Source organism: Chrysemys picta, chromosome 2, assembly GCF_011386835.1.
Source record: "Chrysemys picta bellii isolate R12L10 chromosome 2, ASM1138683v2, whole genome shotgun sequence".
In the NCBI taxonomy this organism is placed as follows: Eukaryota; Metazoa; Chordata; order Testudines; family Emydidae; genus Chrysemys; species Chrysemys picta.
The window spans coordinates 267,702,479-267,728,479 of record NC_088792.1 but is presented as its reverse complement, the minus strand read 5'-3'; the positions used below and the strand labels follow the sequence as shown (position 1 = coordinate 267,728,479).

Genomic DNA, 26,001 nt, shown 5'->3' with positions numbered 1-26,001 from the left:
CCATACTAGCAAATATGAATTGTGTGATAATAACTCAATGAAGAGTCACAATCATGTTTCACAACTGTGATTAAACATGACCAGGTCTGCAGACTTAAAAGAATGTCTAGCACAGTAACTACCTTATTAAGACTAAAGAAAACAGCATGGCAGAAGATAAAAATTAAAATGATCCCTGCCTTCAAAAGATACAGTTGTTAAATGTACACAGGGATCTGTGACTGTGTGTATATATGTGTTCACCACTTTTACCAGGTCTATTTTAACAAACTAGTTAGGGCTGGCTGCTGTGATTCTCCACTCAGCATGTGTATCTTACTTCTTATTATTTCCTAAACAGTGCCACCTAGTGGTCCTTTTTAATAACTTCCAGGCTTCCCCAGGAAAATGCTCTCCGGATCTGAGAAAATTTACAGTGAAGTAGCAAAGGGACATAAAGATAACGATCTCCTATATCAGAGCTAATAATATTTACAGGGCACTGTGACTCTGGAAGCTGATGGAAGGGTTGCAGTTAACTATAATAATCTATTCACGTGGTTAACTGCAAGCTTACAATACATGTATAGACGGGGAGAGAGAGAGAGAGAGAGAGATCAGAATAAAGTTTCTTGAGCAAAACTCGTATGAGAATTTGAGACAATCTATTTAAACAATATGTTTTATTTCCGAGTTTCTGGAAACTACATCTGCAGAAGTCAGTCATGCTAGTGGGGAGATTCAGTGTTAGTTCTTAGTGCAAGTAGCTGGAGAGAAAGTGAGTGTGTGAGGTAATCCTGGAAGCTAGGATAGATCAAGAAACTGAAGTTAATTCATATCAAGGAAAGAACATTAATTCATAAATCCATAGACGCAATTCGCTTATAAGAACTGTACTGTGTGAAGTATGGTTGCAGGAGAAACTTCTGCACCCCAAGCACACAAATACAGCTCAAGGGATTTTAAAAGCAAGGCTCTCCTTTCCGAACTGCTGTACATGAAGAGGAAATCAGGTGCTGACAACATATGTGTATTGCATTTTTCTGCAAATGTTTGCAATTAGGCTAATTGAATTCAACTCAGTGGAACTGGTTCTAGACCCAACTTAGTCTGAATGGGCAGTTCTTCCTCCCTCTCCCCCCCCCCCCAACTCCCCACAGGACCTCCCTTCCTCCTCCCTGTCCCCATCCTCCGCCCTATTAAAACAACCTCCAAGTCTCACTTGTTAGAAGACCCCATAACGTGGAGGAGGCAGAAAAGCAACAGCAGGAAAGAAAAAGTCAAGACGTCTGGAAAATATTACCCGCCCGCTGCTGCGCCTCACTGACCCAGGCGCTCGAGCTGCGAGGCATCACCAAAGAGACTTTCTAATATTGATGCTGCCCATCTCGCAACTTTCAGAGCCTGCAACTTCTCCAGGCTCCTGGCGACTCGCGTTTCAAACAGGACCGTCCAGCGTCAGAAACAAGCCTCGCATTTATTATTTCGAAGAGGGTTTTTTTTGTTTTTTTAAAGAGAGACACTTTTGAGCTAGAAACTGAAGCCGAGAAAGGAAAAGGGGGGGAGGGAGGGAAAACACGTGGGAGAGAAATGAGGGCGAGTGAATAATTTCCAATGATTATTTGTATTTCTCCTTGATGCTCAATCCTTGAGACGCGCGATTTGATCTATTACCTCAATACTGGAAACTGTTCCGCAGGAGCTACAAAATACAAGACCACCCAGCAAGCCGAGGACCCTTTATGAGCAAAGGACAAACAAGGTACGTGATTTATATTTATTTCATCTAAAGAGGAACAAATCATTTTAGACTTCGAATTAAAGTTGTTGCAAAGAAGACTGAGATAGATTTATATGCATCTGAATGGAATTTGGGGAATATTTACCCTCCCCCATGCACACCTATTCTGGCAATAAAGTAGAATGCAGAGTGCCTTGGTGCATTTTTTACACTAACTTATCGCCTAAAAAATGCTTTAGAACTTGTCGAGCTCACGCAATTTATCCGCGGGAAATGCGGGATGTGGTTAGAAAGTTCTTCTTTCACCTAAGCTGCAAAGGTGCGTTGGGACTGGAGCCTCCTCGACTCTCCACACGCACCATATCCAGCCTGCTGCTGGGTTTTTGGATTGCACACAGAGTAGTCATTTATACACTTGTGCAAACATGACCGTGGTCCCCTCCCTCTCCGCTGTGCGTTCAGGGGATGGGGGACGTGACAGGAGCAGAGGCAGGGATGGGGCTGCAGGAAGGCTGGGGAGAGGAGGGGGTTGTCCTATAGCCCCACCTCCGAGAGCGCAAACGCGATCAAGATGTCTCGCTGAACTACAAAGTGGGGAGAGAGATCCCGGGGGTTGGGGAGTCTAGAGGCGGGGGGGGAGGGGAGAACCTACCACTACCAGGAAAACTTTTTAGCACCTCCCCTAAGGCGCCCGGTCGCTGCATAGTCTGAGCAGGAGAGTGTAACTTGGAGCAGTCCTGCTGGCTCCGATGCAAACGGTCACAAGTCCTCACCACGCCAGTTTGAATGGGTTCACGCGTGTGTATTTTTTTTTGGGGGGGGGGATACGTGGCATGCCAGCCAGCGAGCTAGGCACGTGTTTTAAGAGCAAATTGGGGACAGGCTGATTGGTTGGCAGGCGGGCTTCCGAGCCCCACCACTGGATCGACACCCCTTCGTTTTGCTCCCATCCCCAGGAGGAATCCCCCCCCTCCCACACACACACACAAAGAGTCCCAGGGAGCAGGAGGGCGGATATGGCCCAAGCAGTGGTGCTGCTAGCGGCCGAGGGGGAGGGGGCGAGCGGTGGGTGCTGGGGAGAGACCCCCGTGTCAGGTTACGCGGGGTCCAGCTGTCACGGTGCTGCGGGAGCCCGTCCCACTCCCAGCAATGGCTCAGCGCCCGCAGGAGGCGTGTCTCTCCGGCCCAGGAGCGGCGGAGGCATCCCAGCCTGGGGTATGTACCTGTGCACGGAGCACAGGCGGCAGGGCAGGGAGAGCCGCGGCCGCTGCTGCTGCTGCTGCTGCACGGGGTCAAGAAACGCCTGCGTCGAGCGAGAGCCGGCTGCGCTCCCGTGCCTGCTGCTCCCGCCAGCCGCCGCCAAGCCAGCACCGCCGGGGGAAGACATTTACAAGCTGCAACCCACGTGGCAGAGCGGGGAATACCTTTGAGGTCACTGCATTAGTGCCCGCCCCCTGTGATGCACGAGCGCGCCTCTCCCTGATTGGCTAATGCTTGCGGGAAGGGGGTTCCCCAGGAAGTGGCGGTCTGAGCCTAGGGCTCCTTCGCTCAGTCGTTTGCTGGAGGAGAGGAGTTGGGAGACTTTAGCACGTGTCGCTTTAGGAAGTGAAGCTGCTCTCTGACAAAGAGCCCTGGAGTATTGTGCAACGAGCACTCCAGCTTCCCTTGCTTAAAAGGTTTGCTGCTTGGGGGAGACCAGCCCAGGAGCCAGATTGTGATCTCCCTTATCCCGCCTTCAACGGAGCTTTTGCATATTTGCCCAGTGCAAGAGACATCACAATCTGCCCCATGCATTCCAACAGCAGCACACTTCAGAACCACGCAGACAACAGAAAGCAACATACTGATGTGGATGTCATTGTGGATTAATGTTCCTACATCGCTTCTGACATGAAAGTGTTATGTTAATTTTACTTTGAATTTAATCTTATGTATTATGCAGATGCTCCATCTAAAATAGCAGAGAACCGAGTTCCAAATTTCAGTTTGTCTTTCACTGACAAGATAGAAGAGGTCAAAGGTTTCCTTATCACACATTGGTAGAAGCTGTACAAACTCTTAATGTTTGCTTACTTTAAAATATTCATACATATCAGTTTTTCAAAATGAAAACAAACGTTTTCACTAGTACACATTGAGGCATACAGCATTAGTGCCTCGGTACTTGTTCCAGGGAACTGGTAGGTTATTGCAGTTGTGTGTAACTGCACACACATACTTGCATGAGTAATCTCATTAGAACATAAGAACGGCCATACTGGGTCAGACCAAAGGTCAGTCAAGCCAAGTATCCTGTCCTCTGACAGTGGCCAATGGCAGATGCCCCAAAGGGAATGAACAGAACTGGTAATCATCAAGTGATCCATCTCCTGTTGCCCATTCCCAGCTTCTGGCAAACAGGCTAGGGACACCATTTCATTACATTGAATGGGACTCCTCATGCAACTCAACTGGCATAAGAGTTTGCAGGATCCAGTTCTTAGTCTTGTGGGGCTTTGGGCACTTTAAAATGACCATATTAATATTAAATTATTAGTTTCAAGCTAGCATCTCTCCTTCAAACACTATATATGAAAGTAATATTAAAGAGTCATGGGTGGAAGCTTAGGCACAATGAAGTCAATTGGTCATTGCCTTCTGTGGAGCCAGGATTTCATGCCAAGCCTGTAACTCTTCTTACACACATGCCCATATACCATGGGCCAAATTCTTTGCTAGTCCACAAGGACACAGCACCACTGACTTCAATGGAATTTCACACGTACACTAGCAGAGAATTTGGCCGTACATATTTATGGCATTGGAGCAAACAAATTATTTTGTCTCCTCCTCTAGATTTATATACACAGGGCCAAATGATTCCTGTATTGAAAGTGATGGGACGACTCACATAAGTCAGTCCAACAGGATATGGCCTATGATCTATGAATGAGCAGTAAATAAATTACAAGCTCACAAAGAGATAAACACCAATCAAATTTATTTAAGGTGGATAACATGCATTATTACTATGTAATTAGTTCAGGGGTTCTCAAACTTCATTGCACTGCAACCCCCTAAATGACCCCAGAAGGGCAGACTGAAGCCTGAACCCACCCAAATCCCATTGCCCTGGGTGGGGGGGCCAAAGCCCGAGCCCCACCACCTAGGGAGCGTCAAAGCCAAAGCCCAAGGGCTTCAGCCCCAGGCAGGGGGCCTGTAACCTGAGCCTCTTGAAGCCCTCGCTCACCCTGGGAGTAGGGCTCAGGCTACAGCCCAGGCTACAGCCCAGGCTACAGCCAGTCTAAAGCCAGTCCTAGTGACCCCATTAAAATTGGGTCCCAACCCACTTTGGGGTCCCAGCCCGCAGTTTGAGAACCACTGAAATGTTTAATTCCAAATACTTACCTAAACGGCATGACAGGTAAACTGGAAATGATTGATAAAACAGAATTTTTTGTACAAGCATGGCTTACCTTTGCATAACCCTATGAGTTTGTCACCATTGTTTACATCAGGGACAAAACTAACAAACAATAGAGGCCTTGCTAAGGATCATAAGAGAATACTTTTGGAGGAGTAGTGAGTACCTATTGGGGTCCAGGAAGTGGGCGGGCGTAAGTAGTGAGTAGAAAGAGAAGATCCTTGGTCCAGTATTCAAAAACATCTAAAGGCAGGCACAGTTTGCTGTCATTAATTCTGATATGCTATCCTGTTCTCTCTATTTAATCTAAAACCAGGCTTAACTTTAGTCTTATGTGAACCCCTTCGAGAAGATAAACGGTATGTAAAATCTGGAAGTGACAAATAACTCCAAACAACAGATATGGTAACTCTATTGATGTAAAAATGTGCAGATGTAACATAACTTTTGTTTCCCCTCTGCCAGTTGTAAACTGGAAGAGGGAATGTGGACAGTTATTTTATGCTTATAATTCATATTTTATGGAATCATTTGTACTTCAAAGTTGAAATATTTATTTTGCTGCCAAAATACATCTAAATTTCTTTAAGTTGGATGCCAATTCATAATAATCAGATAATGTTTACACTATATGTGTATATGTAGATGTTGTTTGTGTATATATACATTACAGCATATATTAATCTGTGTATATACTCTCTTATGCACACCCACATACACACTGGCCAGACCTAGTTGTTTTACTGAAGCCAAAACCCACTAGTCACATGGGTAAGGAAATCAAGTTTTGGCTTATAAAGGGCTAACCAAATTCTTCCCTTGGCTGTATGCATACAACTCTTGCTGACATCAGTGGGAGATCTGTTTATATACTGATATGTGTGTGAGACATTTTATATTGGACTTGATCCCAAAACCTTTAGTGATCATATCTCATTGATACCAACAGGAATATTAGCCTGAGTGAGGACTGTAGGACTTGATAATCATCTGAATAATTACATTCAAATCAATTGAATTACTCATGTGGATAAGCTTAGCAAGGTTTGGACTGATATATGGTTAGGGGAGGGGGAGAGAGAAAGAGATAGATATTAAATTACAAAACTGGTGGATTCTGAAAGACACTCGAGAAGGGATACAAATCAGATCCTTAGTTCTTATATAGAACTGTCCATCAGTAGATCTCAAAACACTTTAGTGCGTTACTCAGTATTGTTATCCTTCTTGTACACATGGGAAACTAAATTGTGTGGTTAATCTGTTGTGTCTCTTAACATTTCCAGGAAATATTATTCAGTATAATATAGTTGTAAAGGTTAAAAAGTATCATACGACTTGGATACATTTTTACTAGGGCAAAACTGGAAATGACTCCGCTTTATAAAGAGAGTTTAATTTTAAGCTATGTCCCTAGATCAGGGCCATTTTGTACTACAGAGGTTTAACTATTTCAGTGGTGTTCGTCAGAAAAAGCAATGGAATATTATGGCCTGCAGTATTTATAATCTTATTTGATGTTCAGATCCACATTTTGATCAACTTTAAATTCCAAAGCATCTGAACTCTCCCCCCCATGAGTATTCTACTTCAGAACCCAATTACAACCATTCCTAAATAGTATCATTATCATATTGTAACATTAATCCTCCTTTTTTAAAGTTTATCCCAGAAAATTTGAAACGGATAAGAAGTGATTAAAAAAACAAACCAACAAAACCCCCACTTAGTTTCCTTTGTATTTGTGACCTTATATCTCATTCTTCTTGTTCTCAATCTTTCGGGGGAAAAAGTGGGTCAGGGTTTCCTCTGAAAAGCTGTGTGCGCATTGCCATTAGGGACCTCGTCTTAAACAGCTGAGGTAGTGAGCTACATCTACATCCCATGTGTTGCAAACAAGTCTGACTTTAATTTGACCCCTGTTAGTCACCAGTTCCAAATCCCATATTAGCAGATGGAGAGGACCACCTAAAGGCTTTCACTACTTGAGAAAACAGCTACATAAATGTGTAAGGGGTCTATGGTAGTGAATGCTGAAGTGTTCTTATACCAATATGTGTTATTTTTGAGGTATTTTGTTCCCCAATTCTATTTATTATTCTCTATCTATTTATTAGGTTGAACTCTCATTTCTAGGGCCCTACCAAATTTTTGGCCATGAAAAACAAACCACAGACTGTGAAATCTGGTCTCCCCCCGGTGAAATCTGGTCTTTTGCGTGTTTTTTACCCCATACTATACAGATTTCAAAGGGGAGACCAGCATTTCTCAAATCGAGGGGCCTGACCCAAAAGGGAGTTGCGGGGAAGGGAGGTGTCACAAAGTTATTTTAGGGGGGTCACAGTATTGCCACCTTTACTTCTGCACTGCCTTCAGAACTGGGCAGCTGGAGAGCGACAGCTCTTAGCCAGGCACCCAGCTCTGAAGGCAGCGCCCTGCCAGCAGCACTGCAAAAGTAAGAGTGGCAATACCATACCATGTCATCCTTACTTCTGCGCTGCTGCCTTCAGAGCTGGGCGGACGGATAGTGGCGGCTCCTGACTGAGGGCCCAAGTCTGCAGGCAGCAGAACAGAAGTAAGGGTGGCAATACCATACCAGGCCATCCTTACTTCTGTGCTGCTGCTGGCAGTGGCTCTGCCTTCAGAGCTGGGCTCCTGGCCAGCAGCTACTGCTCTCTGTCTGCCCAGCTATGAAGGCAGTTCCCTGGCAGCGCAGAAGTAAGGGTAGCAGTACCACAACCACCCCTACACTAACCTTGCAACCCAAACATATAGTCAGGACCCCTAAAATTACCACACCGTGAAATTTCAGATTTAAATAGCTGAAATCATGAAATTTATGATTTCTAAGATCTTATGACTGTGAAATTGATCAAATGGACCCTGAATGTGGTAGGGCCCTACTCATTTCAGGCCTTTTCATTTTTCAAATGCACTGATCATGTGCAGCTCCTATTGGTCTCTGAGTGGAATACCCCTCCATGTCTATGGAAAGTAATTTACACACTCAGGGCCACACTGTGCCAGCCTCACTCAAGAGGAACATTATCTTGTGCCACAACTAGTCCCATCAATTTCAATGGGATAACTTGGTGAGTAAGGCCCTGAGTCAGGAAAGTATCCCTAGCCAAGAAAGCACTTAAGGACATGCTTAACTTTAAGCAAATGCCTAACTCTCATTGCGAGTTAAGTGTTTTCCTGGATATGGGTGAACTTAAACACATATTGAAGTGTTTTCCTGATTCAGAACCTAACGTACTATACAACCTGAGTAAAGATGGCACAACATGGGCCTTAATTATAAATTAGATGGCACAGCTCCGTTTTCTATAGTCGTTCAAACATTCTTATCCAGACGCTTTTATGAAAAGCCCTATAGAATTTCAGGTTTCAGTTACACTGCCAGGTAAGGCTAGTGTAGAGTAAGATCTATTTAATCTCAGCAGTGGTGAGAAGCACTACTTTTCATGCACTTACACTCTCCTGCTAATGTAAACAGACATTATGCTGGATATTTGCAGTGTCGTTGTAGCTGTATTGGGCCCAGGATATTAGAGTGGCAAGGTGGGGGAGGTAATATTTTATATTGGACCAACTTCTGTTGGTGAGTGAGGCCCACTATCCTGCTACATGGAGCTCCTCCTCAGGTCTGGGAAAGGAACTCAGAGTCACAGCTAAATACAAGCCCAGCTGCTCTTTAGGCTTCAGAGCCCCAGCCCCAAGCCCAAGCTGCAACTTCAAAGTGCTGCTTACAGACCGATTTTTAGAGCATTAGTGCGAACCCTGCTAGCCCAAGTCTGCTGAGCCGGGCTGGAAGGCTCGCCTCTCTGCAGGCTGTGTAGACATACCCATTTATTTTAATGGTGCATGATTAGGCACTTGGGCCCAGTTCCTCAAATATATTTAGGCTCCTACCTTCCATTGCCTATATATCTTGAGGATCTGGGCCATGGTCCATAGGCAACAAGATTTCACTCAGAGAGCCTGATCCAAACCCCACTAAAGTCAAAGATTCTCTCTGACTTCATCAGGCTCTGGATGAAGCCCTTAATGGGCTTAGTAATTTATACATGTATTTATAAATCTGATCTTCTTCTCTTTGAAGTCAATGGCAAAGCCCCAAGTGACTTCAACGGGAGCTGGATCAGGGCTGGAATTTGTTTTATTCATTCAAAACAAAGGGCCAAATCTGGACACTTTTGAACAGTCTTATTTGGGCAGAACACCCTTTGAAGTTAATGGTGGTCTGCAGGATTTAGGCCTAAGGGCATAATTTAGAAAGGGGTATTAAAGAAGTCACTGAAAAAAAACAGTGATCTGAAAAGTTAAACTGGGCACTTAGTCTTTACTATATTCTTGCTACCTCGGGCCTGATTCAGCAATGGAGTTACATCAGTGTAAAATTGGAATAACACATTCCTGAGTTAGGTCTTTGGTTTCTCTGATAGTTATTGGAGTTATGCTCAAATGTAAAATTCAGTAAAATCATGTTCAAAGTGTGATTAAGGATGTGGCTAAGAGTTACGCAGGGGCCAGACTATCTTCAGAATAATTCCCGTTGGCCTTAAAAGTCTCTGATATAGCAATCGCCTACTCAGCACTCCTTTTTGGCCCCAGACATGTAAAACTGTGAATTTCCTGTAAGATCCTTGGCAAAATGTTTAAAGCAGGGTGGAGGTTTTTTGGCTCCTCTCTCTTTGTGTATATTCAAACCGATAAAGATCAGGTCTACTGGGCAAAACATCAACAGTCCACATGCTAAAGCTTGAGAACGTTCCTTGAACAGCTTTTTCCAGACTCTCCCAGACAGTCAGTCAGTTAAAAGTCTAATTGTCAAACTCTAGTTTATATGTATAAAAGGGGAAAGAGAGTTCACTAAAGCCACAAATTTAGGTCAAAGGATGCATTAGTTTTGTAGCCAGGGATTATATTTATATATTAATATATATACTATATATTATATTTAGTTTAGATTATTTTTGATGAAAAAAATAAAATAAAATTGCTGTTTTATCAGGTCCAGAAACCCATTTCTTGATCTCATGAGAATATTTTGAGGGGAAGTTATGCTAGAAACATAACCACACAGAACTCAACATTTTTGTGCAGATATATTTCATAGGAAGAGAGAATTAATATGGTAACATGACCAGCACTGTAGCAAGATAGTTATGTATAACTGCTTCAATTTTATTGTAATGTAAGCACAGTTTGGCCCCTGCTCCCATCCTTTCATGTATTTATACCTGCTTCTGTATTTTCCACCCCATGCATCTGATGAAGTGGGTTCTAGTCCATGAAAGTTTTGCCCAAATAAATTTGTTAGTCTCTAAGGTGCCACAAGGACGCCTCGTTGTTCATGCTATAAAAGAGTCGTTACTGAGACAAATTCAGCCCAGGTGTAAGATGGCATAATACCTTTTAAGTTCATGAATAAACACATGGACCACATATTCTGATCTTTAGGATCATCTAATTTAGATGAGACCAATTATTTTATTTTATTCATTTATTTCTAATGCACCTATCATTTGGCATTCATGGTCATGTTCTGTGACGCTTCTCTAAGACACCTGTCATGGAAAGCTTTTTGAGAGATCTTCTCTGCAACATTTCAAACAGGTCAGAATAGGGACTGTTAATTTACAGTCAATAGACTTACTTCTGGCCATAAATTTGCTGATGTGTACCTCTGGCACCTGCCAGAATTTGGCTTCAGGTATTCAAGCAAGTTTTAGTTATAGAGTCTAGGTTATGCTACTTACTTAACTATTGTCTCCAGTTAGAAATTTCAGAGCCTTCCTCCCATATTGAAATACATCACTTTAAAATAGAAAAAAGGAAGAAGTGCATTTTCTCAGCCTAAAATTCTGTGGTTTATTTTTTCCCCATGGCTGTAACTTTGCAGACTGAAATGTAAACAGCTGAGTACAGCTGCATTGCTACAGTTTAGTAGTGATTCCCCCCTGTATTTCAAGGGATGGTCTGCAGGCATATATGATCTAAAAGGGGAGTGTTCCAAATTCAGCTGTGGCCAACAGATGGTGTGATGAATATTATCAACATACACGCTGGCTGATAACCGTAGGGAAAATGTGAATAATGGAAAAGGAAAGAGAGCAAAATACAAAGAGAGGCCCTGATTCAGCAAAGCACTCAAGCATGTCTTTAAATCCCATGAAATTCAAAGCATGCAGTTAAAGTTAAGAATGTGAATCAGGACTTTGAAGACATCATGTTACATGTTTTATGTTGGTTTTAAGAAAGCTGTTGCATAAAATGGTTTGTTTGACTGTGATTGAAAGAAATCCAGGAATATACCATACAGCTAATCTGCCTGCCTGCATACCTTTAACATACCATTTATCACCATTTTAGCACCTTACATACTTGTTAGATCTTGCATAACCTGCAGTTCAGTAAAAGGGATACCAGGGACAGCTAAGCTAAGAATGTAGAAAGTTGTCAGAATCAACTGAAGTTTTGCAGAATTGCAAAGACTGGGTGAAATCCCAGCTATATTGCAGTCGATGGGTATTTTGTGTATTACAGTCAATGGGTATTTTGCCATTGACTTCAGTGGGTAAAATCTTGACCCCGCTGAAGTTGATGGCAGTAATTCCCATTACTTCAATAGAGCTGAGATTTCACCCATATAGATATATATATTAGCCAGACATCTATTTTTTAAAAGTCTCTTCAATACTATTACACTTAAGGCCTCATCCAGGAAGCCCAGGTTTCTAGGATCAGACTCTTATGTAGATAGCACCGTTTGTCTGAGGATCATAGAGGACCTCATACATGTTCACAAATTTTTAACACTCCAATGAGATAAGGAAGTATTGGCAAAGCGGGGATTTTGCAAGCGGGGATTAGTGCAACACAGAGATGATGCAACTTGACCAAGATGATGCAGAAACAGATCCTATATCTCCTGATTCTCCATCTTATGTTTTATCCATGAGACCACCCAAATTACATTCTGTAGCAGGAAACAGCAATCACGTTAATTATTTTTCTGGTTTTGTTGCAGATGCATTGTGAGAGATTTATATGCATCCTGAGAATACTTGGAACCACGCTCTTTGGGGTCTCCCTCCTGCTCGGAATCACAGCTGCTTACATTGTTGGCTACCAGTTTATCCAAACAGACAATTACTATTTCTCTTTTGGACTCTATGGTGCTATTTTGGCATCACATCTCATCATCCAAAGCCTATTTGCCTTTTTAGAACACAGGAAAATGAAAAGATCACTTGAGACTCCAATAAAGTTGAACAAAACAGTCGCCCTTTGTATTGCTGCCTATCAAGAGGATCCTGACTACTTAAGAAAATGTTTACTTTCAGTGAAAAGATTGACCTACCCTGGAATTAAAGTTATCATGGTCATTGATGGGAACTCAGAAGATGACATTTACATGATGGACATTTTTAGTGAAATCATGGGCAGGGACAAATCTGTCACTTATATATGGAGGAATAACTTTCACGAGAAGGGTCCAGGTGAGACAGAGGAGTCACATAAAGAGAGTATGCAACACGTAACTCAACTAGTCCTATCCAACAAAAGTATTTGCATCATGCAGAAATGGGGTGGAAAAAGAGAAGTAATGTACACAGCATTCAAAGCGCTGGGGAGAAGTGTGGATTATGTACAGGTAGGTATTAAAGCACTAGGCCAATGCCAATTCAAACATACCTTGACATAAAGCAGCTTTTGTATACTTCATGCAGCATGCTTTAGCCCATCCCAGTCCGCTATGAACACAGTGCTCCTTTCAGTCTATTTGAAAACAGCATGACCGTTGAAAGCATATTTTGTAACCTTTTAAAATGGTTAGACTTTCTGTGAGTATGCTAAATCTGTGCACTGTTATTTGAGAAGTCTGAGGCATTTCCTCATACTTAACAGTACTACTCCCTTATCAAAATGGTTACATTTTAAAAAAAAGGATCTACTTTGGAAGATCCCTGCTTTGCCAATGTAAATTGAGATCAGAGGTAATTTTTGATTCTGTGAGAAGCTGAGATGGATGCCCTGTATACAAACATGCAAAAACTGAGTAGGGCAGGGGTCGGCAACCTTCGGCACGCGGTCTATCCGGGTAATCTGCGGTTCGCCACTCCCAGCCAATGGAAGCTGCGGGAAGCGGCGGCCAGCACGTCCCTGCAGCCCACGCTGCTTCCCTTAGCTCCCATTGGCCAGGAATGGTGAACCACTGGGAGCTGCGGGGGGCCATGCCTGCGGACGGTCAATGTAAACAAAACGTCTTGTGCCCGCCAGCGGATTACCCTGATGGGCCATGTACCGAAGGTTGCCGAAGGTTGCCGACCCCTGTATTAGGGAATATCTTCAGGAATATCTCAAAGCATTGACAAGAGTCTGTAAAAAGGAGACATCTTTAAGCCTTCAAAACTAGCTAGGACTATTCAATAAAAGGGGGGAGAGAGGGAAATGGAGAAAACACAGATGAGAAATTCTTCAGCGAAGGCCAGGAGTAGCATTTGCTTCATCTTTTACAGCTGCATTACTTCACTCACCACAATTTGGCCTTTAAAGCCTTAATGATACCGTTCACTTAAAAATGAATTAGGCAGAGTCCTATCCCCATTTCTAAAGCTGCAAAGACAGATTGCTCTCAAGCTGTCATGGAGTCTGTACAAGTTTTCCTATGTTTTATGCCTGATTCTGCGATCCATATGCACAGAAGTACTCCCCACTCCTGGAAATGGCCCTATTGCCTTAAATGAATTAAAACTACTCCGGTGAGTAAGGTTTGCAGGATCAGGCCACTGTTTGTCACTGAACACCACTAGCAATGGATAAACTTTGCAAGGTTCAGGGTTTGGTTTTGACTAAGCCCTGAGAAGTTGTGATGATTATCCAAGCAATTCAGGCTTTTTAGAGGCTCTCCGCTTCCTCCCTATGGACCTCAAAGTCAGTTCCTCTGAGCTTCCCCTTTAAAAATCCTCTTTTGATGGTCAACCAGTTATGGAGCCTCTCTGCTGGGCTCTGGAAGGGTCAGTGTTCTTCTAGTTGCTCACACTCTGGGGCTACTCCAGAATGCATTGCATGATGAAGTGTGCAAGATTTGAACATAATGCCATCTGGGGCCTTGCAAAGGAGCTACATCTCTACCCTGATATAACACGACCTGATATAACATGAATTTGGATATAACGCGGTAAAGCAGCACTCCGGAGGGGGTGGGGCGGCAGGGCTGCTCACTCTGGTGGATCAAAGCAAGTTGGATATAACGCGGTTTCACCTATAACATGGTAAGATTTTTTGGCTCCCGAGGACAGCGTTATATCGGGGTAGAGGTGACCAGAGTAGCTGGATCAACACCATGGGGTCTTCAAAGGCCAGGGACGGTGGGTATGCTCCTGGAGGACTACAGGAAGGAGTTTCTTAGCAGGATTTTATAGGTACATGAACAGTTCATGGAGAGGGCAGAGAATAAATAAATAAAAATGTAAATCACCACCTTTCCCCAACCCACCTCAGAAAAATCAAACTAGTTTGTTCCGTAAAAGTGATGGGCCTGATCCTCCCTGGTCTCATACCTTTTGTAGTGCGAAGTGCTATTCTAATTTGAAAGCATTTTGCATGGATGTAAAAAGCTGCACAAGGAGCACAGTGAAGAATCAGGCCTGTCATATCTCCTATTTTGCTGGTCCAGGATCTTTCATATCTGTCCAGGAAAACTGTAGTGGCCAAAACTATTAATAGCTATAAGTATCTACATGGGAAACAAATATTTAATAATGAGCTCTTCAGTCTAGCAGACAAAGGTATAACATGATCCAATGGCTGGAAGTTGAAGCTAGACAAATTCAGACTGGAAATAAGGTGTACATTTTTAACATTGAGAGTAATTAACCATTGGAACAATTTTCCAAGGGTTGAGATGGATTCTTCATCACTGACAATTTTAAAATCAAGATTGGATATTTTACTAGAAGATCTGCTTTAGGAATTCTTTTGGGGAAGTTCTATGGCCTGTGTTATACAGGAGATTGCATTAGATTATCACAGTAGTTCCTTTTGGCCTTGGAATCTATGAATCTATGAAAAATGGGAAAAAGGAAATGCCTCCCCGCAGAGATGCTGCCAGCCCTTGCCAGGTCTATTTAGCACCTGTCCACTGGGGCTGTGACTGACTCATGGCATTGACTCAAAAAGCCTGATGAGTGTCTTAAGCTATGTCTACACTACCACAGTAAGTCGACCTATGCTACGCAATTCCAGCTACGTTATTCACATGGCTGGAGTCGCCGTACCTTAGGTTGAGTTACCATGGGGTCTACACCACAGGGGGTCAACAGGAAAAACCTTACCTTACTTTTCTTGTCGGGGGTAGTAGAGTTCAGGGGTCGACTGGAGAGTGATCTGGGGGGTCTTCACTAGGCCTGCTAAATCGACTGCCGGTGGGTTGATCTCATTTTTAGGGTGACCAACTTAAGACACCTAAAACAGGTCTGATTTTCGGTGTCTTTAGGTTGGGTGCCAAAAAAATTAGCCATCCTGAGTGTGTCATCCATTTCTGTACCAATATCTCTATGTTGAGCCTTTCCTTTTTTTTACTACTGGAGAAAATACCAAATAGTTTCCATATCAAATGTCAAATCTCTGTATTATTTGTAACGTAACATGTAACTAAACTGAAAAGTGAATTTATCCTGAAATCCACAATACATACTTTCACATGAACTGCTGAACCCTTCTATTGGGGTTCTTCCCAGACACCTAGCTAATTTACAGAAGCATCTGTGGGTCAACTCCTCATTGATCCCCTTATGAGAATAGGAAACATTTGAACGGGGTGCACCAAACACATCCGGTTTCCCTATGCCAAAGCTCAGCAAAGAAACTGCAGACCACCCGTAAAAGTTTTGTTTCGATTCATATGGTTCTTAGCGCCCTCTCTCAAGTAATATCTCTCTTGTTCAGATTAGCTGATCCAATGAACAAATACAGATACTATGGAAAATAGAAGATTCTTTGTGACTATACCACAGACAAATGCTCTGTTTCATTCAACGATAAGTCCAGTTGTCTGATATCAAATGCCCTTATGTCACGGAGTCCCCGGGCGATGCTCTGGAACTTAGGGTTACCATTCGTCTGGATTCTCCCGGACATGTCCGTCTTTTCTGAGTTAAAAATAGCATCCGGGGGGAATTTGTAAATGTCCAGATTTCCCCCCCATGCAGAGCGCGCGCGGCTGACAGGGCAGCCGGTCGGATCGTGCCACTCGCACGGGGCTCCAGCAGCCAGAGCCCCTCCTCCACTTCCCCCTCCTCTCCCCTGCAACTTGAGATCACTTCCCTCCTCTCGCTCTTTCCCTCCCCCTCCCTGCAGTCGCAGATCGCTGATGATCGGGCCTCTGGCAGTCTGGAGCTCCTCCCCCTGCTCCCCCCTCCTCTGCCCAGCACGCCGCTCAGCAGCACTCTGCGAGGGCAGGGACCGGGCTGTGCACTCTGCTGGGGAGCACGGCAGTGTGTCGGGCTCCGCGTGGAGCCCGACACGCTGTTCTGAGCGGCACGGTAAGGGGGCCAGGGGGTCGGAGAAGGGGCAGGGAGATTCTGGAGGGGGCAGTCAAGAGACAGGGAGCAGGGTTGGATGGGTCGGGAGTTCTGGGGGGGGGGTCTGTCTGGGGGTGGGGGTGTGGATAAGGGTTGGGGCAGTCAGGGGACAGATAGGGGGTAGGGTCCTAGGGGGCCAGTTAGGATGAGGGGAGGGTCTCAGGAGGGGGCAGTCAGGGGACAAGGAGTGAGGGGAGGGTTGGGAGTTCTGAGGGGGGCGGGAAGTGGGAGGGAGTGGAAGGTGCAGGGGCAGGACGGGGGCAGGACTAGGGCTGGGCTCCTCCCGTCCTCTTTTTTGATTGTTGAAATATGGTAACCCTACTGGAACTGCTCCCTACGAAGCCAGTCAGGACTCTGGTGAAGTCTCCTCTCTGTGAGCAGACTGTCTCCAGGGCAAGAAGCTCACACAGCTTCCACCTTCCTGGGTCTGACCTTGGAGCATTCAGTATCCTCTGCCCCTCTGTGCGCTTCCCACAGCGAGTCCGCCCAGGCGGGGTCCTGGGGAAGCCAGAGGGTCCTGCACCCCCACTTCGCAGTCAGATGTGAGTCTTAGCCAGCCAGTAAAACAGAGGTTTATTAGATGACAGGAACCTGGTCTAAAACAGAGCTTGTAGGTACAGAGAACAGGACCCCTCAGCCAGGTCTATTTGGGGGGGGGGGGCAGCAAGCCAGACACCCACATCTGCCCTCTGCCCTCACTCCTTGTCCCCAGCTAGCTCCAAAACTCACTCACCGTCCAGCCCCTCCTCCTCTGGGCTTTGTTCCTTTCCCGGGCCAGCTGATTCCTTTGTTCTCCAACACCTTTAGCTATCTCCTTGCAGAGGGGAAGGGCCCCGGCCATTAGTTGCCAGGAGACAGAGTGCCGGCCATTTATGCACACTGGCCTTTTGCTCTGCAACAATCTCACCCCCTAGAGACTTAAGAAATGCATAGGGAAACTGAGGCACCCACACAGTATTCAGAGGAAACATTAAGAACAGTCCCAGTTCATCACACCTTAACAGAAGTAACAATACAAATTCCAAACAGAGATTTTATTACATTTCATATAATATGTAAACTGAGTCACTATATTCACTCTTATTTTAATTTTCTTCTCTAGTACATTCCCTAACTCCATTTTTTTCTTTTTTTTTCTTTGTGTTACTTATAGGTTTGTGATTCAGATACAATGCTTGATCCAGCCTCGTCGGTGGAGATGGTAAAGGTTTTAGAGGAAGATCCAATGGTTGGCGGAGTTGGGGGTGATGTGCAGGTGGATATGGTGAACTTCAGATTAACTGAGCAGTATTAGCAGCAAATATTTCTAAAACAAAATTATCCCCAGACTTGAATTAACACAAGGAATTAGGAATTTTGTAGCAATATTTGAGTCCTGTTTATTTTAAGAGATTTTCTATCTCTGGTGGTACTAATCACTACCATAGTATCTAAGGACCTTGTAATCTTTATAATATATTTAGCCTCACTACACCCCTGTGAGGTAGGCCCAGATCCTCATAGGTATTTAGGTATCTAACTGATTTCAATGGGAGTTAAGTATCTTTTAGGATCTAGGCCTAAGTGATTTGCCCAAAGTTACACAGGAAGTCTGTGGTAAAATAGGGAACTGAACCTGGCTCTCCTGACTGTTACATTAGCACCCTAGCCAACAGGCCACCCCTCCTGTCCATTAATTATTTTACTATTTCCAGCTTCGATTATTAAAACTGAAAGTATTTTTGAAACCCCATAAACTAGTCACTCTGTATGCTGTTTTACTTTTGTATTTCTCTGAGCTAGGCCAATGAAAATCACTGAAGTCAGTTTCACTTTTGTTTCTAGTCACATTCTCTGACATTTTCATAAGAATATAAGAATAGCCATACTGGCTCAGACAAATTGCCCAGCTAGCCCAGTATCTTGTCTTCCAATAGTGGCCAGTGCCAGATGCTACAGAGGGAATGAACAGAACAGGGTAATATATCAAGTGATCCATCTCCTGTCATCCAGTCCTAGCTTCTGGCAGTCAGAAGTTTAGGGACCCCCAGAGCATGGGGTTGCTTCTCTGACCATGTTGACTATAGCCATTGACAGAACTATCCTCCGGGAACTTATTTAATTCTTTTTTGAACCCTGTTATACTTTTGACCTTCACAACATCCCCTGGCAATGAGTTCCACCAATTGACTGTGTTGTGTGAAGAAGTACTTCCTCGTGTTTGTTTTAACCCTGCTGCCTATTAATTTCATTGAGTGACCCCTAGTTCTTGTGTTATGAGAAGGAGTAAATAACACTTCCCTTTTCACTTTCTCCACACCAGTCATGATTTTATAGACCTCTATTATATCCCTCCTTAGCCATCTCTTTTCTAAACTGAACAGTCCCAAGCTTTCTAATTTCACTCACATGGAAGCTGTTCCATACCCCTAATCATTTTTGTTGCCCTTCTCTGTACTTTTTCCAATTCTAATTGATCTTTTTTGAGATGAGGTGAACAGAACTGCACACAGTATTCAAGGTGTGGAAGTATGATGGATTTATATAGTGGCACTTCGATATTTTCTGTCTTATTATCTATCCCTTTCCTAATGATTCCCAACATTCTGTTCGCTTTCTTGACTGCTGCTCCACATTGAGCAGCTGTTTTCAGAGAAGTATCCATGATGACTCCATGATCTCTTTCTTAAGTGTCAACAGCTAATTTAGACCCCACCATTCTGTATGTATAGTTGGGATGATGTTTTCCAATGTGCATTACTTTGCATTTATCAACATTGAATTTCATCTGCCATTTTGTTGCCCAGGCACTCAGTTTTGTGACATCCCTTTCTAATTCCTCACTTAGCTTTCGACTTAACTATCTTGAATAACTTTATATTGTCTGCAAACTTTGCAACCTCACTTTTTACTTCTTTTTCCAGATCATTTATGAATATGTTGAACAGCACTCATTCCAGTACAGATCCTTGGAGGACCCCACTATTTACCCCTCTCTACTGTGACGACTGACCATTTATTTCTGCCCTTTGTTTCTTATCTTTTAACCAGTTACTGATCCATGAGAGGACCTTCCCTCTTATACCATAACCGCCTACTTTGCTTAAGAGCCTTTTGTGAGGGACCTTATCAAACACTTTCTGAAAGATCAAGTACACTATATCCATTGGATCAACTTTATCCACATGTTTGTTGACCCCTCAGAGAAATCAAATAGATTGGTGATTTCCCTTTATAAAAGCCATGTTGACTCTTCCCCAACATATCATAATTCTGTTATTTTCTATAGTTTCAACCAATTTGCCATGTACTGAAGTTAGGCTTAGTGGCCTGTAATTGCCAGGATTCCCTCTGGAACCTGTTTTAAAAAATGATGTTATATTAGCTATCCTCCATTAGCTATTCTCCAGGCATCTGAAACAGAGGTTGTTTTAAGCAATATGTTACATCCCACAGTTAGTAGTTTCATATTTGAGTTCCTTCAAAACTCTTGGGTGATTACCCTCTGGTCCTGGTGATGTTTTAATTTATCAATTTGTTCCAAAACCTCCTCTATTGAAACCTCAATCTGGGATAGTTCCTTAGATCACTGACCTAAAAAGAATGGCTCAGGTGTGGCAATCTCCCTCACATATTCTGCAATGAAGACTGATGCAAAGAAATCATTTAGCTTCTCCGCAACAGTCTTGTCTTCCTTGCGTGCTCCTTTAGCACTTCAGTTGTCCAGTGATCCCACTCATTGTTTGGAAGACTTCCTGCCTCTAATGTACTTAAAAAATTGATGTTACTTTTTGTGTCTTCTACTAGTTGCTCTTCACATTCTTTTTTGGACAACCTAATTATACTTTTACACTTGATTTAGCAGAGTTTCCGTTTCTTTCTATTTTCCTCAACAGGATTTTATTTCCAATTTCTAAAGCATGCCTCTATCTGCCACTTTTACACTGTTGTTTAGCCATTGTGATATTTTTTGGTCCTTTTACTGTATTTTTTTATTTGGTGTATATTTATGATCTTTTTAAATAGTTTCCATGCAGCTTGCAGGCATTTCACTCTTGTGACTGTTCCTTTTAATTTTCGTTTACTAGCCTCCTTATTTTTGTGTAGTGCACTTTTTGAAGTTAAATGCTATTGTGATGGGTTTCTTTGGTATTTTTCTCCCTACAAGGATGTTAAATTTAATTATGTTATGGTCACTATTACCAAGCAGTTCAGCTATATTCATCTCTTGGACTTGATCCTGTGTCATTTAGGACTAAATCAAGAACTGCCTCCCACCTTGTGTGTTCCTGGACTAGCTTCTCCAAGAAGCAGTCATTAATGGTATCTAGAAATTTTATCTTTGCATCTCATCCTGAGGTGCCATATTCCCAGTCAATATGGAGATAGTTTAAATCCCCCATTATTATCAAGTTTTCTGTTTTTGTAGCATCTCTAATCTCCCTGAGCATTTCACAATCACCATCACCATCCTGGTCAAGTGATCGGTAGTATAAATTCCTATTGCTATATTCTTATTATTGAAGCATGGAATTCCTATGCATAGAGACTATGGTACTGTTTGATTCATTTAAGATGGTTACTATGTTTGATTATGCTTTAACAAATAGTGCCACTCCCCCACCAGCACAACCTACTCTGTCATTCCTATACATTTTGCACCCCGGTATCATCATATCCCTTCATTATCATCATTTTGTGATACCTGTTCTATCAATATCAATTTAATACCAGGCACTGAAGTTCACCCCTCTTGGTGCATTTTCAGTGCTGCAATGTTTGGGTTGCAAATGCAGCGGAGGGATGTTTATTTCTTTCAAAACAATTGCTTCTGGTGGGATTTATGAAAAAAATGCACAATAACAGTTCCACTGGTCTTAGGTTTTGTAAAAACTTCTTGTTTCCCTCTTCACCCAGTAGACTTTTAACATGGGATGAAGGAGAAACATCTTTACTCTTGCAGCCAGCTAATAGCTGAGGCATAGGGCCTGGGAGTTAGGCACCTAAATACCTTTGAGGGTCTGGGCCTGAGTCCCTGTCTGAGCTTGCTTCCCATCTTCCCTGCTGCTGCACACTGCTCAGAACAAATCAGGCATTACACTTACCGTGAGCGTGAGAGTTAAGGAGGTGGGAGACAGTGTGAGCTCATAGAGGGAAGTGAATAGTCCCTAAGCAGCTTTTCTGCTCTGTTGCACACAGCAGAAACTGAGTACAACAGGGAGTGTGTCCCCAGGAGTCTTTCTGGGTCTGCTAAGTGGGAATAGGCAGAATGGCCCAGAGGGAGAGTCAGTACATGGGGCTGAAAAGGAAGATCAATGAGTTGGGAGGGTGATTCTTTGTGGGAGTGAGGGGAAGGTTCATGTTGTTTTTGGATAGAAGGGAGAGAAGTTTGGGTGGAACAGGATCGTATTTAATGTTTATTTTGACCTCCCTAGCAATGCCCTTCTGAATAGGCATGTCTGGGCCTCTGAACAGTCACTGTAAGTGAGGAAGCATGGCTTCTGGAGGAGCCAATTCATCTTGGTAGGAACTGATAGTCTAACCCCTTGGTTAAAAGTGCTGGCGTTTTAATGGTAACACTTGATGTTCCTCCTGAATTGTCAGGGTGGACAGCTCTTCCCACAAGTCATTGTCCCATATTTTGGTTAGTGCCATTCACTTCATGAGTGTTAGTTTCTGACCCAGGAATATTTCTGTTTCTTAAGAGCTAATTTTTGAAATTTCCTTTTACTTGCAGATTTTGAACAAGTACGATTCCTGGATCTCCTTTCTCAGCAGCGTGAGATACTGGATGGCATTTAACATAGAACGAGCCTGTCAGTCCTATTTTGGCTGTGTACAGTGCATCAGTGGACCCTTGGGAATGTACAGGAACTCCTTGCTGCATGAATTTGTGGAAGATTGGTACAATCAAGAATTTATGGGCTCCCAGTGTAGTTTTGGAGATGACAGACATCTAACTAACCGAGTGCTGAGTCTGGGTTATGCCACAAAGTACACAGCTAGATCAAAGTGCCTTACTGAAACACCTATAGAATATCTAAGGTGGTTGAACCAGCAGACCCGTTGGAGTAAATCATACTTTAGAGAGTGGCTGTATAATGCAATGTGGTTCCACAAGCATCATTTGTGGATGACTTACGAAGCTGTAATCACTGGATTCTTTCCTTTCTTCCTCATTGCCACAGTCATTCAGCTTTTCTACCGGGGGAAAATCTGGAACATCCTCCTTTTCTTGTTGACAGTTCAGTTAGTGGGCCTTGTAAAGTCTTCCTTTGCCAGCTGCCTTAGGGGGAACATTGTCATGGTGTTCATGTCACTCTACTCAGTGTTGTACATGTCAAGTTTACTTCCAGCGAAGATGTTCGCAATAGCCACAATAAACAAAGCAGGGTGGGGCACATCAGGAAGAAAAACCATTGTCGTCAATTTCATAGGACTTATTCCAGTATCTGTTTGGTTTACAATCCTTCTAGGCGGTGTGATTTTCACTATATGCAAGGAATCAAAAAAGTCATTTTCCGATTCAAAACAGACAGTTCTCATCATTGGTACAGTACTCTATGCATGCTACTGGGTTATGCTTTTGACTTTGTATTTGGTTCTTATCACCAAATGTGGCAGGCGGAAGAAAGGGCAACAGTACGATATGGTGCTTGATGTATGATGTTTCTGCAGAACGTTACACAGAAAATTTGAAAGCAACCCAACAACTTGATAGTATTTGTGGCATCGAATTAATGTCACCACGAGAAATGGATCACTGCTGCTGGGACTCAAACATTCATCTTTCTTTGGGTTCATTTTCATCCTGCCAAAGTAAAAACACACCATTGTTTTTTTCTGAGGGGGGAAAAAAAACCACACAGATTCAACCTGTTCACAGGAAAATGGGAGGACTTCTTTGTTTATGCACTTTTTTTATTGTGCATACGCCTGACAGTGTTACGTTCTATATACCTCACTAGTCATGCTTATGTGGGTGGACAGGAAGGAAAGGAGTTTGGTGAATCAAGCAAAGGATCTTGCAACCTAATTTATGAACTTTTTTAATAGTTTTGTTTTATAGGAAGGGTCTTTTTGTGTTAGGCTGACAAATGTAATGCCAAAGGTAAATTTTAAGAGGCCATTGGCTGAGCTGTATTTTTATATTATTGTCTTATTTGTGTGTGTGTATTTTTACACCAACTTTTTAAAAAATTTGCATATTTTATATTTTACTTATCTGCCAAAAGAACACCTCCCCAACATTTTGCTCTCTATCTATCCTTCTAAATACATTTTGAAAGAATTCACACTTCCTCTCCCCGCAAAAAGCTTCCCACAATGTGAAAACGTGTTGATTTTGATATTGTTCACAACAAAAATAATAAAATGTCTCTCTGCATTTTTTAAATTGCTGAATGGTTATTTCTGTGAAAAGTATTTAAATGTTCTCTTGAACTTTTGACTTAATTGTATTGGAAAAGGCCAACATTGTTGTCAGTTTTTGAAGACAAACATATTTGTATGCACAAAAAGGCCAAAGGGGTACATACGTGCAATTTTATTGGAGGACATTGTAAGAGGGAACCCTGATTCCCTAAAGAGAACACTACAGTCTCGGCATATGGCCGTGGGTATAAAATGGCCTGTTCTTGATGCCATTGAAGTTAATGGCAAAACTCCCATTGGTTTTGATGGAGGAAGGATTTGGGCCTATAGGTTCTGATCTTAGGACATGCTGAGCACCCACAACTCTTTGACTTCCATGAACGTTGCAGATGCTCACCACTGCTCAAGATCAGGCAGAGAGTGCACATTTTCTTAGGATAAAAATTAAACGCATTGAAGACAAAAAATGGCCAAAAATTTCAAAACCTGGGTGCCTAAATAAGGCTTTTAAACTGACACCCATATATCTTTTTTTAAGGCTAGAAGAAACCATCAGATCATCTAGTCTGACCTCCTGTATAACACAATCCATACAATTTCACTCAGTTACCCCTGTACAATAACTTGTGTCTGATGAAAGCATATCTTCCAGTAAGACATCCGGTCTTCATTGCAAGAGATGGAAAATATAATTAAGGCACTGGGTTTGAAAACTTCGGAAAAATAACTTTTAGGACTAAATTCTGCAGTCCTTAACCAGGACGTTAGGCAAAGGAATGCAGCATTGAGCCTCAATATACTATATAATGAATGATAGAACATTGGCTGCATACAAATATAGGCCCTTTTGGATTCTGGCATAAAAAGGACTGTGGCAAAGCAGAAACCAGCATATATTTTTAACAACCTAGAAGCATGTTCACCTTCCTTTATATGGAGACGTGAATATTTTCTGCTGTAGCATGAATGGGCCACACACTACCTTACTTGTCTGATTATGTTAAGGTACATGGTTGCTTGAATGTCATACTAATACGTTCATGATTGAAGAGTTGATCTTTGTTGGTTACAAAATAGAACAAGCAGTATTAAAAATAAGCAAAAGAAACATTTAAAAAAAAACTTGAGTTTGCCTTTTAACTATTTATGTTGTAAGTTAAAGCTTGAGTAACATTCAAATGTCAAATAAATCCTCTCATTCTATAAGATATTGAATTAATTGCCTGTATTTATTCTAGCAATTATTCAACATACTTCCAGTATAGGTGGTATAGTATAATTGTTACTTTCATAAATAAAATATTTTTGATAAGATCATGACTAATTCATGTTGTTTTTCTATCGTGCTTTTGCAGGTATTTCCTATTACAGCACACTTTAATGGTAGCAGATTTACAGCCACATGCCTGATTTCCAGGTTGAATTTTGATAACAGGTTGATGAATAGTTCATTTCAAGTTGGCAATTTCAGACCTAGAAGAGAGCAAGGATGGTCTTGTGGCTTGAGGAAAAGGAAAGGAAGCAACCAGCATGGATTCGATTGTATTAGGATAGCATTGAGGTCCATGATTCTTGATTCGAGGTCTTATTGTGCTAGGTACAATTGGGGGGGGGGGAGTGTGGGTAGAACACTGAACTGGAATTTAGGAAAATGAGATTCCATTCCCAGCTCTATCACTGGCCTTATGACCTGGGGAAAGTCATATGGCCGCTCCCTGCCTCAGTTTCCCCAGTTATAAAACGGGGATAATGATACTTTCCTCCTTTGTAAGGTGATTTGGTGATTTCAGATCACTATAGAATAGCTAGTTATTGTTAGGCACTGTACAGACAAGTACTAAAGAAGATAGCTCTCTAGGATAGGGACTCTTTCTTATGTTAGCACCCATCTCAGTAATTAATATTCTATTCCCAAATGTACCACAAACTTC

General features: G+C 42.6%; 1 protein-coding gene across 1 annotated transcript; it reads left to right on the top strand.

Annotated features, from left to right (window-relative positions):
* Nucleotides 1-1,143: 1,143 nt before the first annotated feature.
* HAS2 (hyaluronan synthase 2) lies at nt 1,144-25,384 on the top strand. Its single transcript, XM_005288748.5, has 4 exons — nt 1,144-1,741; nt 12,160-12,786; nt 17,871-17,972; nt 22,434-25,384. Exons 2-4 carry the CDS (start codon nt 12,160-12,162, stop codon nt 23,361-23,363), a joined length of 1,659 nt encoding a protein of 552 aa, XP_005288805.1. The 5' UTR covers nt 1,144-1,741; the 3' UTR covers nt 23,364-25,384.
* The last annotated feature ends 617 nt before the right edge of the window (nt 25,385-26,001 follow it).